Source organism: Puma concolor, chromosome A1 (assembly GCF_028749965.1).
Source record: "Puma concolor isolate L17-30 chromosome A1, mPumCon1.1.hap2, whole genome shotgun sequence".
Lineage (NCBI taxonomy): Eukaryota > Metazoa > Chordata > Mammalia > Carnivora > Felidae > Puma > Puma concolor.
In genome coordinates, this window is record NC_141667.1 from 124,220,193 (window position 1) to 124,236,690 (window position 16,498).

At 38.3% G+C, this 16,498-nt stretch overlaps 1 protein-coding gene and 1 non-coding gene across 6 annotated transcripts in view; one reads left to right on the forward strand and one right to left on the reverse strand.

The window, feature by feature from the left end:
• The window catches only part of ANKHD1 (ankyrin repeat and KH domain containing 1), a 134,419-nt gene that overhangs the window by 1,996 nt on the left and 115,925 nt on the right, over window positions 1–16,498 (reverse strand). For 3 of the 5 annotated variants that reach the window (XM_086702572.1, XM_086702556.1, XM_086702547.1), the window contains 7 exons: window positions 13,160–13,334; window positions 11,033–11,489; window positions 10,407–10,553; window positions 7,982–8,131; window positions 6,208–7,820; window positions 1,617–1,793; window positions 321–572 (listed from right to left, as the gene is read on the reverse strand). In XM_086702572.1, coding sequence (XP_086558698.1) covers window positions 321–572; window positions 1,617–1,793; window positions 6,208–7,820; window positions 7,982–8,131; window positions 10,407–10,553; window positions 11,033–11,489; window positions 13,160–13,334 — 2,971 coding nt within the window. The remainder of the gene's footprint in view (window positions 1–320; window positions 573–1,616; window positions 1,794–6,207; window positions 7,821–7,981; window positions 8,132–10,406; window positions 10,554–11,032; window positions 11,490–13,159; window positions 13,335–16,498) is intronic. The other 2 variants (XM_025923734.2, XM_086702552.1) reach the window with 1 other exon arrangement.
• LOC112861830 (U6 spliceosomal RNA) lies at window positions 14,251–14,357 on the forward strand. Its single transcript, XR_003223718.1, has one exon. It is a non-coding gene; the product is annotated as a U6 spliceosomal RNA (small nuclear RNA).

The window sequence follows — 16,498 nt, forward strand, 5'->3', positions numbered from 1 at the left end:
CCTTCAAAAGAGTAAATACTCTCCAAAAGAACTCAAATTATTATCCCATTCTATATTGGAAAGCTTAAGAGGGAAAGGAAATATGCATTGAATCTTTTATGTCTAATCTATACTTATTATTATTATACATATTATATTATTATGTATAAAGGAAACTAACATTCCAAACTCTGAAACTGAATTCTTCAAAGGTATATACACCCCTACTGATCATTAAGTGTAGGAACTAAGCTGTTTTGTTTTAAGGAACTAAGTTATCAGGGCAAAATCCCACAACTTACTTGAGCTATCCCTCCAGACAGAGGGCAAGGTAACTATACCTGACATAGCGTTGACACCAAATGACCAGATTCCACTGTGTCCAACAGGAGCGACAAAACTGGTCCCCACAGGGGCTTGTGCGACAGACCCTCCTTGCCGAATCCGGGCTAGTCTCTCTGTTCCAATGGGGGGTGGTATCTTTCGATCTTGACTGGCACTGCCTCCTTTTGGTTGGCCCAATGTAGGTGGGGCAGAGGTGGCTGAAAGAGGTGAAGATGATCCCGAAGAAACAGATGGAATAGGAGAGTCACCTGGTGGCAAAATATTTCTCTATTGTTTTATTACATTAAAAACTAATTATAAGAATATGAGAAACCTTGTTGGAAAGATCACAACACGGGTTCTGTAAAGAAAAATTTCATTTTAGAAGATCATTCAAATGAAAATATGTAAGTTGTATGAATATTTTGTTACTTCTGTGTATAATGAGTATAAACAAATAGTCTAAAATTTTTTTTCCAGATTGATGAAAAAGCTAGAAGGAAGGCCTAGAATAGGAATAGGAGTAATTCTTATTGTAGTTCTAAATAATCTTCTCAAAACATATATTGTACAATTATGTAAAACATAATTTTAAACGAACTCAAATGTGGCAATGTTTGTATAGTAACTAGCATATTGTCTGGAAAAAAGCTGGTGGCCCTCTATACTTGGCTGTTTTCTTTTGTGTCTTTCCACAACCCTTTTTACTCCATAAGGAAGAAAGGTTAATGTTAGCAAATGTCTTGGATTCAATTCATGACTTGGTTTCTTACTGGGATTCTCAGGTCATGGTGGTAATTTTCCTTGTCAAAAGGGCCAATACTCATTGACTATGTCATGATGCTCATTAAAAAATTGAATCCTGTTCAAGTACCGTTAGAACTTCATCTGTTCTGAATGTTGCAATAACTAAGAATAAAGGAATACTGTCCTTTATAAATGGCACTATCATATGGTTTCTAAAATATAAAAATAAACTAAGAAATCATACCAAACTGAATAGATACATGAATTGACTTCTTTGCAGACTTAAGAAATTATTTTGCAATACTATCCTCAAAGGGTCCTTCCTTTTATAAAACTACTTGTACTTCTTCTCTTGATTCTTGACTCTTCTCAAGTTTTTATCCCACAAATGACTGATAATTTTTGACATGACTGCAGTACAAACCTTTGGTATCTGCATACCATCATACCATTGACTTTAGTTTACTAAACTTTAGTTTACTGAAGTTACTATGCAGAGTTCCCTGAGACAAATGGTTAATAACTTATTCAAGACTCTTTGGGAAGAGTTTCTCCAGGATTCCTACATGAGTTTGAGGCGCTTGTCCAAGGATGGGGAGAAAAATGTTGTCTGTTGAAACTTGGAGTCCCAACAGGAGCAGGCCCTTGCAGGAAAACCCGAGTTCCTGGTATGCCGGAAAAACTCGTCAGGGGAGCAGAAGAGGAAGATGGGGAGCTGCCGGATGGGTCAATGGATGGTAAGCCTGAAATAAAACAGGTCCAGACATCAAATCAGCCAAGGCTTTAACATGGAAAGCCCTAACTTTACTTAATTCCTTTTTAAAAAAGAAGAAAGCATACAGTTTACTTTTGTAGATCACAGCAAAATAATCCATTTATGTGACACTGTATTATGGCCCAAACCCATTTTTTTCTTGCAGTCCAGAAGAATATCACTAAACAGCACTAAATATAGAAGAGTGCAATGTTTTTGTTGTTGTTTTGAGAGTGCACAGGAGCAGCAGGGGGTGGGGAGGAGGCACACAGAGAGAGAGAGCGAGAGAGCGAGAGCGAACCCTCTGGGGATTCTCTTTCCCTCTCTCTCTGCCTCTCCCCTGCTTGAGCGCTCTCACTCAAAATAAATAAATAAACATTGGGGGGCGCCTGGGTGGCGCAGTCGGTTAAGCGTCCGACTTCAGCCAGGTCACGATCTCGCGGTCCGTGAGTTCGAGCCCCGCGTCAGGCTCTGGGCTGATGGCTCAAAGCCTGGAGCCTGTTTCCGATTCTGTGTCTCCCTCTCTCTCTGCCCCTCCCCCGTTCATGCTCTGTCTCTCTCTGTCCCAAAAATAAATAAACGTTGAAAAAAAAATTTAAAAAAAAAATAAATAAATAAACATTGGAAAAAAAAAAAATAATGGCAATCACCTGGGGGCTCCTGGGTGGCTCAGTTGGTTAAGTGTTGGGCTCTTGATTTCTGCTCAAGTCATGATCTCAAAGTTGTGAGATTGAGCCCTTGTGTTGGACTCTGCGCTGTCAGCGCAGAGCCTGCTTGGGATTTTCTCTCTCCCTCCCTCTCTGCCCCTCCCCTGCTCATTCACTCTCTCAAAATAAATAAACATTAAAAAAAAAAAAGCAATCACCTGGAATAATGTTCTGGATAAATCTCAAAGCTTTCACTAGAGGGGACATGCAACGAGAGCATGCTGTGACTAAGTGGTGCCCATCAGTAACTTCTGCTTTTCCTTTTGTCGAAAATCTAAAAGTACAGCTGTTCATCTACATAAATACAGTTGTCTCCTATGGAAGATGAATAACACAATCTACCAATGTTTCCTTCCTAATGAGGAAAAGCATACTATTAAAGATAAGTATTCCATCTGATACAAAAAATCAACAGTTGCAAACTATATCAAAGTTTCTATCTAGTTTGTGTAAATCTGAATTCAGCAGTCTTCTCAAATGCCACTGCTGTTTCTAGAGAATGCATCGGGGAAAGGGAACAGGTGTGTGCAAAAGGATTATACGTACTCATTTCAGGAAAAAATAGTTAAAATCAACATGAAAAACTGTCAAACTTCTCTCAAGCAGTTCTTCATCCATTTAAAGTATATGGTTCAAAGGCTTTTAGCAGATTCACAGAGTTGTACAACCATCACCGCAATCAATTTTAGAACAGTTTTGTCTTCCCTAAAAGAAACTCTGCACCCATTACCTGTAACTCCCCATTGTCCTTTACTCCATATCCCCACCTCTAAGCAACCACAGTAGATTTACCTATTCTGGAAATTTCATATAAATAGAATTATACAGTATGTGATCTTTTTGTGACTGCCTTTCTTTCACTTAGCATCAGGTATTCAATGTTCATCAATGCTGTAGCATCCATCAGTACTTCATTTCTCTTTACTGCTGACTAATAATCCCATTATATCAATACACTACATTTTGTTTCATATTTATCAGTTGATGGACTGTGGGCAATTTCCACTTTTGGGTTATTATGCTGCTATGAACATTTGTGTACCAGTTTTTTTGTGTAGATATAGGTTTTCTGTTGGGGAGACCTAAGAGTGGAATTACTGGATCGTATGGTACCCTTGTGTAACTTTATGAGGAATTGTCAAAAACTGTTTTTTTCAAGTTGCTATGTTACTTTGAATTTCCACTGGCAATATTTGAGGTTTCCAATTTCTCCACATCCTTCTCTATTTTCTCCAGTATTACTATTTCTTACCTGTGAAACAACCAGGAGAGTAAACTATATCCATGAAAGAAGAGAAACAAAAGAAGCCATACAGGCAGTTAAGATATAAGGCCAAGCTGGGGCGCCTGGGTGGTTCAGTCGGTTAAGCGTCCGACCTCTGATCAGGTCATGATCTCACAGTTCGTGGGTTCCAGCCCTGCACTCGGCTCTGTGCTGACAGCTCTGAGCCTGGAGCCTGCTTCGGATTCTGTGTCTCCCTCTCTCTGCCCCTCCCTGCTCATGCTCTGTCTCTCTCAGTCTCTCAGAAATAAATAAAAAAAAGTAAATACATAATATATGTATATGTATATGTACATATATATAGCCAGGCTTACCAATCCTGGACCCCAGAGGGAAGGTCCAGGATTAATGCTTGCTTTCTAAAAAAATGATTATTTTTTTATTAGCAATAAATAATTTTGATGTTTTAGATCTAAATAATTAAGGTTCCCAAACCTTGTTTTCTACCAAACTAGATAGCAGATATCCTTGATTTTTTTCTTTTTTCTAGAATTTCATAATCTGTACATCTTCTGGGAGGCAGCATGTGGAATGCAAAGAGCTCAAACATGAGAATATGAGAGTTCTGAAGTCAAACTGGCTAAGGCATTCAGAATTCACATGTCAGTGCCAGTCAAGTCAAAGATAAATGCTTTCTACACTGATTGCCTGAGCACTGGCAATGAGTTCTTTCACCCTGTGTGTGGCCTTTGAAAATCTTTTAGTTTCCTCCAAACAAAAAGTGAAAACAAATATCTATTTATAGAAAAAAATAAAAAATTAAGAAAAAAAATCCTAGAGAACATTTGGACCACAGTCGATCTTATGTAGGCTTATATATTTACTTGAAAGATGATATAGGGGCGCTTGGGTGGTTCAGTCAGTTAAGCGTCCGGCTTCAGCTCAGGTCATGATCCCACGGTTTGTGGGTTTGAGCCCTGCATCAGGCTCTGTACTGACAGCTCAGAGCCTGGAGCCTGCTTTGGATTTTGTCTCTGTCTCTTTCTCAAAAGTGAATAACATAGAAAGAAAGGAAGGAAGGAAGGAAGGAAGGAAGGAAGGAAGGAAGGAAGGGAGAAAGAAAGGAAGAAAGAAAGGAAGAAAGAAAGAAAGAAAGAAAGAAAGAAAGAAAGAAAAGAAAAGAAAGAAAGAAAGAAAGAAAGAAAGAAAGAAAGAAAGAAAGAAAGAAAGAAAGAAAGAAAAAGGAAGGAAGGAAGAGAGGGAGGGAGGGAAGGAAGGAAAGAAGGAAGGATGATATAACAGCTGTTTTCCTGAAAAGACAAGTAAATAAAAGCATACCTGAAATGAAAATTAAGGTCACACCATATCCATAAACTTCCATATTTAAACACCATAGGTCAGTTTGTAATAAACAAAAAGGAAGGCTGGGTTATGAAAGACGGTTTTCTCACTGGAAGGAAAATGCTACGAGGCAACAGAGCCTCTTACACCATTCTATGTCAGTTACAATTTCTAATTTGTTTTTCAGAATAGTGCACATTAGACTCAAATTTGGCTCTTTGACTCTGGAAAAAAGACTGGTTTTCTAAATATATCCAAGTCAATACTAGACTCATATCTATATCTTTCTTATAACGCCTCAGCAGCTAATTTGTAATTTCAAAAAACCAAAGAGCTGAATCTAAGTTGGTCTTTTTACATTAAGAGCCCACAAATGACTGGATCTCTAATAATAATATTAACATTGAGCCTGAGCACCCAAGACTGAAATATTGTAGAATATTTCAAAGAATAATGTAGGTTATGGACTGGTACCTAAACGCTTCTGTAACACAAACTTTTTAAATCTGAGAAATGCAAACATTCATGATGATTTTAAAAACGTCTATAAATTTGAAATCCTTGAAGTATCCTGAGTCCCTTTTTATTAATATCATTATACCAATTCTTAGAAAATGGACTGACACAAGGTATAACCTCCTTGCTATGAGGGACAGAAACATCAGATAGACCATATAAGGCAGCTCATTGTATGTGAGTGATTATCTACAGCTATGTTGCTGCCCCCTCAAACAGCAATCATTAAAGGGTCTTTAGTATTTATGACATAGTCTTTTTTCTTTCTTTCTTTTTTAATTTTTTAAATGTATTTTTGAGAGAGAGAGAGAGAGAGACAGCGTGAGAAGGGGAGGCACAGGGGCAGAGAGAGAAGAGACACAGAACTGGAAGGAGGCTCCAGGCTCCATGCTATCAGCACAAAGCCCAACACAGGGCTCAAACTCACAAACTGGGAGATCACAACCCGAGCGGAAGTCGGAGGCTTAACCAAATGAGCCACCCAGGCGCCCCGACACAGACTCATTTCTTTAAGATCATGTGATACGATGTACAAAATAAGTGCTTTATTATCTTGAAGGATTCAATTACACTTAAGAGCCCCATACTGAACTGCAGTAATAGTTATAATAACTTACCAACTGGACTAGTAGAAACTCGCTGGGAAGGTGGTCTGAAGCCAGGTGCCTTGGAGTTGTCAGGGTGCACGTTTTCCAAGTGTCCAAGTACAGAGTTACCCAGGAATGCTGACTGAACAGTGAAAGAGGCATCTGCAGCAACTCGTGAGGACAGCGGACCATCTCCCCAACCCTGGTTAGCAGGCACCTGACTGCTATCAAAAAGACTACTGAAATGATTGAAAAGTGTGGCCGGGCCGAATGTAGGTGGCAAAGATTTATTTGCTGGGTTAATGTGCATCTGAGAGCCATTCATAATGTTCATGGCTGAAGAAAGCTGCACTGCAGCCGGTGGGCCTTGAGGTGGTGTCAAAGGAACTGGATTTGTAACAAAAATAGACTGGGGATCCTGGTGTATAGTTGCATTTGGTACCACTGAGTAAAAAGAACCTCTGGGCTGCATTCGATGAGAAACTCGAGGTGCTGGTACAGCTAACTGAGGTAAGTTATTGGTGTCCTGATTATCAGCAGCAACCAATCTGGGTGATGCCAAAGTCAATGGAGCAGGTTCTGAGTTGGATGCGAAAGGCATGGACATAGGACTTAAGTCAGATCCACTGGGTGGCTGTGCCTCCTCCTGTGTGTTAGTGGAGGGAGGAGCGGGGCTACTGGATGGGTGAGTTTCTGGAGCTCCTGGGGTGTTGCTGGCAGAGCTACTGCAACTATTTGCAGTTGAAGATGGGGTGCACAGGTTGGCCATGGGCTGCTCCTGTGTGGACGCTTTCTCTTTGGGGGGTGGCATGGCAGGGAAAGACTCCATCTTTTGTGAAGAAAGCTGTGTTTGAGGAGTACTTGCAGGCAGAAAGGTGGTGGGAACCTGCCCGCTGGGGATAGGTGCAGAGGAAACAGAAGGCAGGGAACTACAAGTGCTCGTCACAGAAGAGATCACTGTTGCCGGAGGGCTCGTTTTAGGCACACAGGCAAACAACTGCTTTCTGACCGATGAAGGAGTCCGGGTATTAGTCACACACAGCTGCTGGCTGGCAGCAACTACGGAAGAGACAGTGATAGGACAACTGGCAGTAGCTAGCCCCGCAGACTCTGAGGGTAAGACAGTCCCGTTCTGGTTCGGTAGACGGCCTGAATTATTATGCTTTGGAGAGCTGTTTGTGTTGCCAGGATTCACAGGTCTCACTGGGAATGGTCCCCAAGTGTTGGGAGAGGGTGAAAAGGTTCCTCCAAATTGGGCCATGGGTAAGCGAGGATGCCGAATCTGTTGCATAGTCTGAGCAGCCAGCAGGGCAAAATGAGGGTGGGGATAAGCCAAGGGTAGAGAAACTGGGAAAGAAGAACGTACGTTTGTTGGAACGTTCTTGTTAAGTTTATTAGTGGGCTGGAAAGTAGATAATGTTGTCGCCTGTGACGTAACAAGAGCTGGAGCACCCAAAGGAAATGCGTTTTTACTGGAAGCTGATGTGGTGCCTACTCCAGATGAGAAGTTTGCATGGATGGACTTGGTGCTGGCAGGTGTTCTGATATGATTTTTAGGAATCAAGTCTTCCAGTTCCTTAGCAGGATCTTGAATAAGTGCATTGATAAGCTGAACCGCATACCTTGTTGATTCCGTACCACCCCTGGGGAGAAAACCAACAAAACATAAAAACAGGATCAAAGAGATAAAAACAGAGGTACTTTTAACCTTAAAATTCTTGATTGTGCCATGCGTAACACAAGTATGCTTCTAAAAACATTTAATTTCCATACAGAACTACTAATATACATTTTCCACAATTACCTTATTGTGATCATTCTCTCGCCATTCTTATCTTTTTGTTTATCCACATCAATATGGGCTCCAGTAACATCTTGTATTGCAGTGATGTTGCATCCTCCTCTTCCCATTATCCTGGAAACCACGGAAGCTGGAACAGACAATTTCTTTGACCTATAAAATGAAGACTTATGAGCTTATGAAACAAAATATGAGCTTATGAAAACAAACGTCTTTACTTAAAAAGATGTCTCAGCTAGTATGTTCATGTAGAATAATATGTCTCAAACCTTAAAGGGGAAATTACTATAAATTTTCGTTTTAGAAACTGACTCCCTCTCATATTGAATTTAACTTAGTGAAAGTAAATATTACTTTGTCATTTAAAACAAAATTATATTTTAAATAACTCATGATCTAAGCATTCCAATCCGCTGAAAACATCACACATCAACTAAACGGCAATGACCATATGGACTGACTTTTTCTAAACGAAAACAATGCATAACATACTATTAAACTTCATACCAAGTAAGAGAGACCAGCTTATCAATATCAGTAATTTATACTTAGCAATAACAAGTATAAATGCAGTTCAGGTTTGAACTACATAAAAAGCAACCCACAAGTGGAGCCTGGGACTTGACTTCCACTTACATGTGAGCTGAGCGAGCCGAGAGATGACCAGAGGCTGATCTTGGGATCTAATAAGATGGCCTGGCCTGGCTGTCCCTAAGGACTATCAAAGAAACCCAGTGTTTGCTGGCAGAAGCACTTTTTAAGTAAAGCAGAACCAGATGAGAGCGACACCCATTATTTTCAAGTGCTCAGTGCTGGACCCCAGGATTCCCCTTTTCAAGGAGGGACCTTCAAACTTGAATTATTCCATCTAGAAGAGTATCAGAGGCAGCCCTTAAAATACTCTTCATGCTCAAAATTTATTATCTTAATGCTGGGAAGAATATATTTGGGTATTTTGAAAGCTAGAGCATAGACTAGGCTACATGCTGTAACATTTAAATCGATCTGATCATCAGGTATCACTTCTCCTATTTTGCCAAGACTTCTTTCTGTTTGCATTTAATGGACACAAACTTCAAAAGCAATACAGAATAAAAGCCCAGACATTTCAGTCCTTTGGTGACTTAATATGATTTGATATACATTAGCATTTCTGTATCTTGTCCTGATTCCCTGTTGTAAAGTATGAACAGAGGCTAAAAGTATCATCTGGATTGTATAAAACATTTGAAAGCTGTGGCCTGTCTGCTTTTATTCATTTCTCCCATCCTAGCTTAAATATAAACACTGTGACTGAAGGTGCAGTAAAACCTTGGATTGTGAGTAACTTGTTCTGCAAGTGTTCTACAAGATGAGCAAACATTTCTTTCTTTCTTTCTTTCTTTCTTTCTTTCTTTCTTTCTTTCTTTCTTTTCTTTCTTTTTTAATGTTTATTTATTTTTGAGAGAGACAGAGACAGAATGCGAGTGGGAGTGGGTTAGGGGCAGAGAGAGAGGGAGACACAGAATCTGAAGCAGGCTCCAGGCTCTGAGCTGTGAGCACAGAGCCCGATGAGGGGCTCAAACTCATGAGCTGTGAGATCATGACCTGAGCTGAAGTCAGACGCTCAACCAACTGAGTCATGCAGGTGCCCCTAGATGAGCGAAGATTTCTAATAAATTTTAACTTGATAAACAAGCCATGTCCTGCAATATGAGTAGTATGTGATACCAAATATCACATGATCACAACTGAGCCAATGGTTCTTGAAATTCGCTTTGATATACACAGGCTTTAGATGACAAGCATGTTTCTGGGATGAATTATGCTCTCAAACCAAGGTTTTACTGTACTTTTCTTTCTTCTTTTCTTTTTCTTTTTTGAGGGTGAAGGTAGTTTTATTTTAATTTTATGGGCTCTTTTTCCCCCTTATCGGGATAGCAACTGCACTAGTTAATAGCAGCTAGCCAGTTCTTTAGGATATGTGGTTCTCTAGTGAAGTCTAACTTTATTTAAACACTGTATACCGATAAATTTGATTGTTTGAACCAAAATGGGATAATTAAACAAACCTTGTAGTCCTCACTAATAACATTGTGATTTTCCTGTCAAATGTAGAATCTTCCCTGTAAGAAGCTTGTGACCATTTTGTATGGTATATCTGGAAACATCTGTAGATATTATGTTTTAATAAAACATAACATCTGTAGATGTTATGTTTTAATAAAACATTTTTTGTTATTGTAAAGCCAACATTTTTTTGTGTCATATAAAATATATATGCAAAATTTACATATGGCTTCTCATTTTACTTTAGCCTACTCTGGATTTAGTGTGGCACAAATAATAACCACATTCAAATGATTCACTAATTAACTGGGTAACTACCTCATTAGATAGAACTTACATGGTCTATGAAAGTTAAAAAGATAAGACTAATTCTACTTACCTTCGTACAACTTCTTTCCACCCTTCTTCTCTTTTCTGTCCCCTTTTGGGGCTAGTCAGATTCAGCTTTATGTTAGGAGAACTTAATGGCAATGGCACTGACTTATAGCTTGTTGATAAGGAATTAGTATTTGTTTCACTTTCAAGTCTGAGAAGAAAGAATTATCAAGTCCAATAAAACACATTTTAAGATAGAAACTCAAGAGACTATTCATTTATACACAAAGTTACATTGAAATATTTGAATTAAAATTTGGCACATCAAATTATCAACAATTTGGAAAGGCAGAAATAGGACAAAGAGTTCATCATCTACTTTAGTATTTAAATGGACTCAGAAGCTCAAAGTTGGACTACAATCAATAAAAATGACACAGTTAAAATAAAATCAAGGTATGCTAACTTTTTCAGCTTCAAAATTGAATCATAAACATCTCTAAAAATCTCACTTCATAACGTGCACATGATTAGGATATTAGTGAATTTCAGGTTTGAATACTGCAGTCAGGCAATGTGGTAGCCTTACGTTGTGTAATGTAATTTGTGCTAAAAAATGTACTTTAAATTCTTGCGCCAGGCACGAGAAAGGAAAGGTGGATGGAGAGTGAACAAATCAGAAAAATTTACCGTGTTTGAGTTTTGGAAGTGGCATTACTTGTCTTTTCTTCTTGGGAATGGAGAAGAAGTGATGGGTATCTCCTATCACTGGAGGAATTCACATCCATGGTGAAATTGAACTCTTGGCTTTTACCGCCGCTGCTACTCTCACTGTTGCAGTCTGTGCTGTCCAAGTTGTCGGAGTCACTATTCCCACCTGTACCACCACCTCTGGGTTCTCCGTTTATTTTATTTTTATCAGCTTTCTGCTGTGCCAAGGGTATGTGTTGTTCTGGTAATATTAAATGTGCAGTGGGAGGGGTCTCCTTCGTTTTGTTCTTCTTATTTTTCCGATTGGTGCTGGGGGTCGTCACCACATTGGCCCTTTTTTTCCCAAACACGTTTGTAAATGTTGCAGATGTTGCAGAGATTCCAATGGTGGTGGTGGTGGTTGCACTAGGAGGGTCTATGGGAACTTCTTGCTCCACTGAAATTAGCAAAAGGATAAAAATCACACTGAGAGCACAGAACTCAGAACAAGTTGTGACAAGATATACATAATAATTCAGAGTAATTCGCTTCCTTAAGTCCTATTTTCCTTTCATGAGTATTCACTAGTAAATAAAGAAATCTTTATTGTTGTTAGAACAAAAATACTATATCATATTTTGATGTGTAACTTGGTATAAAACATTCACACTATAACATTCTTTTTTTTTTTTTAAGTTTTTATTTATTTATTTAAGTAATCTCTACACACAACGTGGGGCTCGAAGTGATAGCCCTGAGATCAAGAGTTGCATGCTCTTCCGACTGAGTGAGCCAGGTGCCTCTTATACCATAACATTCTTTTTTTTTAAATATGAAATTTATTGTCAAATTGGTTTCCATGCAACACCCAGTGCTCATCCCAACAGGTGCCCTCCTCAATGCCCATCACCCACCCTCCCCGCCCTCCCACCCCCCCATCAACCCTCAGTTTGTTCTCAGTTTTTAAGAGTCTCTTATGTTTTGGCCCCCTCCTTCTCTAACCTCTTTGTTTTTTTTCCTTCCCCTCCCCCATGTGTTCCTGTTAAGTTTCTCAGGATCCACATAAGAGTGAACACATATGGTATCTGTCTTTCTCTGTAGGACTTATTTCACTTAGCATAACGCTCTCCAGTTCCATACATGTACCATAACATTCTTAGGATCTGAGGTGTTAGTCTCATGAGTTAACCAAAACTCACAATACAGTTTGAATTCAGGGAAATTTTTAGTCTGACTACTGTAGATAATGCTGCTGTAAACACTGGGGTGCATGGATCTCTTTGAATTAGTAGCTAGAGAGTATTATGCTAAGTCACGGAAACACGAATACCATATGATTTCACTTATATGTGGAGTTTAAGAAACAAAACAAATGAGCATAGGGAAAAAAAGAGAGGCAAACCAAGAAACAGACTCTTAACTATAGAGAACAAACTGATGGTTACCAGAGGGGAGGTCGATGAGGGGAGGTGGTGGGGGGATGTGTTAAATGGGTGATGGGGATTAAAAAGTGCACTTGTTGTGATGAGCCCCAGGTAATGTGTGGACGTGTTCAATCACTAAATTGTATATCTGGAACTAATATTACATTGTATATTAACAAACGGGAATTTAATTAAAAATTTTAAATTCAGGGAAATTTTCACATAGTATTTTAGAATTAGAATTCAAATAGAGAACAATTATTTGCATATTACAAACACTACTAGAATGTACAAAAAACAACTCTGAGAATAATGAACCTGTATAGCTTTGGGCCCAAGTCTTAGCTCAAAATTTATTGAGGAACTGGATCTCTCCCCAGTTTCCAAATGGAGGAGGAAAGGGTAGGGAAGAACCTGAACAGAAGCTGGCAAATCTCTTTACTGTATTACATGTAGGACATACATGATGTTTTACAAAGGGACTTAAATTATAACTGAAACTTCAAATTACATGCTTGCCTTTACCCTTTCTGTGTCTATCACTTTACAATGTAAATTATTTAGAAATATTTACTATGAAAGCCAGTTGTCAATTCCAGATTAAAATAATGAATATCTAACTAGAATTAATTAGAGTAAAAAGTACTCAAAATGAAGTTGATGAACAGAATTTTATCATTAATTTGAAAAAGTCGTTTCTTACCATCTTCATCATTCTCCTCTTCATCTTCATCCTCTGGTAGTTCTGAATTCTCCTTAGGTTTGTTTTCCTCATCTTCTTCCTGTTTCCTTTTCTGCTCCTCTTTTTTCTTTTTTCTCTTTTCTTTCCTTTTTTCTCTTTTAGCTGCAAGAGCCTGCTTTCTGCTCTCCTCTCTTGACTGAAAATTAAGTGCAGGTGTATCATTTCACCAATAATACAAATATTTAAAATAAGGAATGGGTGGGGAACCCGGGTGGCTCCAACTGTTGATTTCAGCTCAGGTCATGATCTCATAGTTTGTGGTTTGAGCCCCTGTGTCTGGGCTCATGCTGAAAGCACAGGGCCTGCTTGGGATTCTCTGTCTCCCCCTCTCTCTGCCCCTCCCTGGTTCATGCTCTTTCTCTCTCTCTCTCTCTCAAAATAAAGAAATGAACAGTAAAAAAATAAAATAAAATAAAGAATGGGTATTTTTGCTTATGACACGAGGCTTCCCATGGATACCAGTGTTAAAACACATTTATAAAAGCACCAAAAGAAAAATATAGATAAGCTAGACGTCATCAAAGTTAAAAGTTTTTGTGCTTCAAAGGACCCATCAACAGAGTAGAAATACAACCCATAAAATGGGAAAATTTTTTTTTTGCAAATCATACATCTGGTAAGGGATTTGTATCAAGAATAAAGAACTCTTATGACACAGTAATAAAAAGACAAATATAACTCAATTCAAAAATACACAAAGGACCTGAACATTTTCCTAAAGAACATATGAGTAGCCAAAGCATATGAAGACAGTTGCTCAATATCTACTAGACATCAAGGAAAAGCAAATCAAAATCACAATAAGATACCCACTCCATACCCACTAGATGGCTATACTCAAAAAGACAGATAATACCAAATAGCGGTGAGGGTATGGAGACATTAAAACCTTCAAACACTTGCTGGTAGGAACATAAAATGGTGCAGCTGCTTTGGAAGACAATCTGGCAGCTCCTCAAATAGAATTACCACATGCTCTAGCAATGCCATTCCTAGATATACATATATACCCAAGAGAAATGAAAACACATTAATACAGAAACTTGAACACTGTGCTTGCTTTGGTAGCACATACACTAAAAACCCTCTAACAATACAAAGATGAGCATGGCCCCTGCGCAAGGATAGCATGCAAACTCATGAAGTGATCCATATTTAAAAAACAGAAAGAAAGAAAGAAAGAAAGAAAGAAAGAAAGAGAAAAACTTACATACCTATGTAGTAGAAACAACCTGAATATCCATCACCTAATGAATGGATGTATGGGTGTGTATGTGTGCACGTGTGTGTGTGAGAGAGAGACAGACAGAGAGGGAGAGAGTGGGAGGGAATGAGAGAGAGTGTGCTAGAGAGAGACAGAGAGATGGGATATTATTTAGGAATAAAAAGAAATTAAGTATTGATATATGTGACAACATGGTTGAACCTTGAAAACATTATGAAGTGAAAGAAGCCAGTCTCAGAGGAACAGATACTGCATGATTCCATTTGTGAATAATGTCCAGAATAGGCAAATCCATAAAGACAAAAAGCAGATTAGTGGTTACCTAGGATGGAGATTGAATAAAGTGAGTGACACTTAAAGGGTGTAGGGTTTCTTTCCAGGACAGTAAAAATATTCTAAAACTGGCTGTGGTGAAGAATGCACAACTCTGAATATGCTAAAAGCCACTGAATTATATACTTTATTTATTTTAAAATATTTTTTCTATTTTAGTTTTTGAAGTAATCTTTGCACCCAACAGGGGGCGTGAATTTACGACCTCAAGATCTAGAGTTGTATGCCTACTGACTGAGCTAGCCAGGCACATTTCAATCGTACACTTTGTTTATTTATTTACTTATTTATTTATATATTAATGTTTATTTATTTGTTTTTGAGAGACAGAGAGAGAGAGAGAGAGAGAGAGAGAGGGAAAGAGAGAGAGAGAGCAGAGGAGGCGCAGGAAAAGAGGGACACAGAGAATCCCAAGCAGCCTCTGCGCTGTCAGCACAGAGCCGGATGCGGGGCTCAAACTCACGAGCTGTGAGATCATGACCTGAGCCGAAAACCGAGTTGGGACACTTAACTGATTGAGCCACCCAGGCACCCCTCAATTGTATACTTTAAATGGGTGAATTGTATGATAGATGAATTGAATGTACATGTATGCAGTATCTGTTTATTTGACTAAAATTCCGCTATCATGATCTTTATAAAATTCTAAAACATTTCCCTTTAAAAATATTAACCAGAATCTATTGTAAAAATTATTTTTCTACCTTATAGAATTTTTTAAGCCACATACAGAATTCTGATCACTTTTAGATTTTGCTGTGATTAGTACTATAAAATGTCTTTTTTTTCGGAAAGGAAAACATGGTAGTAAGTTGCCTAGCATCATGATGAGAGTTTGAAACACATCAAGTTATTCGTTCTTCTATGGTAATCAGGTAAAGCATTTTCCTCAAAATATAATTTATCATTTTGAGGCATAAATTGATTGCTCTTTGATTTACCTAAATGAGAGGTTGGCAAACTATGGCCTCAATACCAAATCCAGTCTGCTATGTTTGATGGCCTAAAATCTAAGACTGACTTTGATATTTTAAACGGTTGAAACAAATAAAAAGACTATTTCATGACACTTGAAAATTATACAAAATTCAAATTCCAGTGTTCATAAATAAAGTTCTATTGGAACAAAGCCATGCTTGTTCATTTACCTATTGCCTATGGCTGCTTTTGTGCTCTGATGGCAGAGATGAGGACGTATGACAGACACCATATGGCCTGCAAAACCTAAAATATTTACTATTCGACATTTTATAGAAAAAGTTTGCCAATCCCCTACGTAAATGAGAAACGAGTGAAAGAAGACATTGCACATTTAGCTAAATATGGAATTTTATCACTCTGTTGGCATAAGAATAAACTGGCTACCTATTGAGGGAACTGCTGACCATATCCCTGAGAAGTTACACAAAAATCAAAATTATAGACATGAAAACTACCTTAGTAATTAATCATCTAACTATGAACTTCACTTTATTTTAAAATGAATATAACTTTTTTTCCCTTCTGATCTTACCTGTAATCAACTTTATCATGGAGGTGCTAAATTTTAATTTTCTAATGACAAGACTTTAAGGTTTACACGTTTCCCCCTATTATCAGCAATGAATGTCCTTGTAAGTTCACATCTTCGAGCATTTGTCTAATTATTTACCTGAGGCTAAATTTCTGCAAGTGGAATAGCTGAATAAGGGTAACCACCCTTTTATTTGTGAAAGCATTTCCATTAATAGTCATAGCAATTT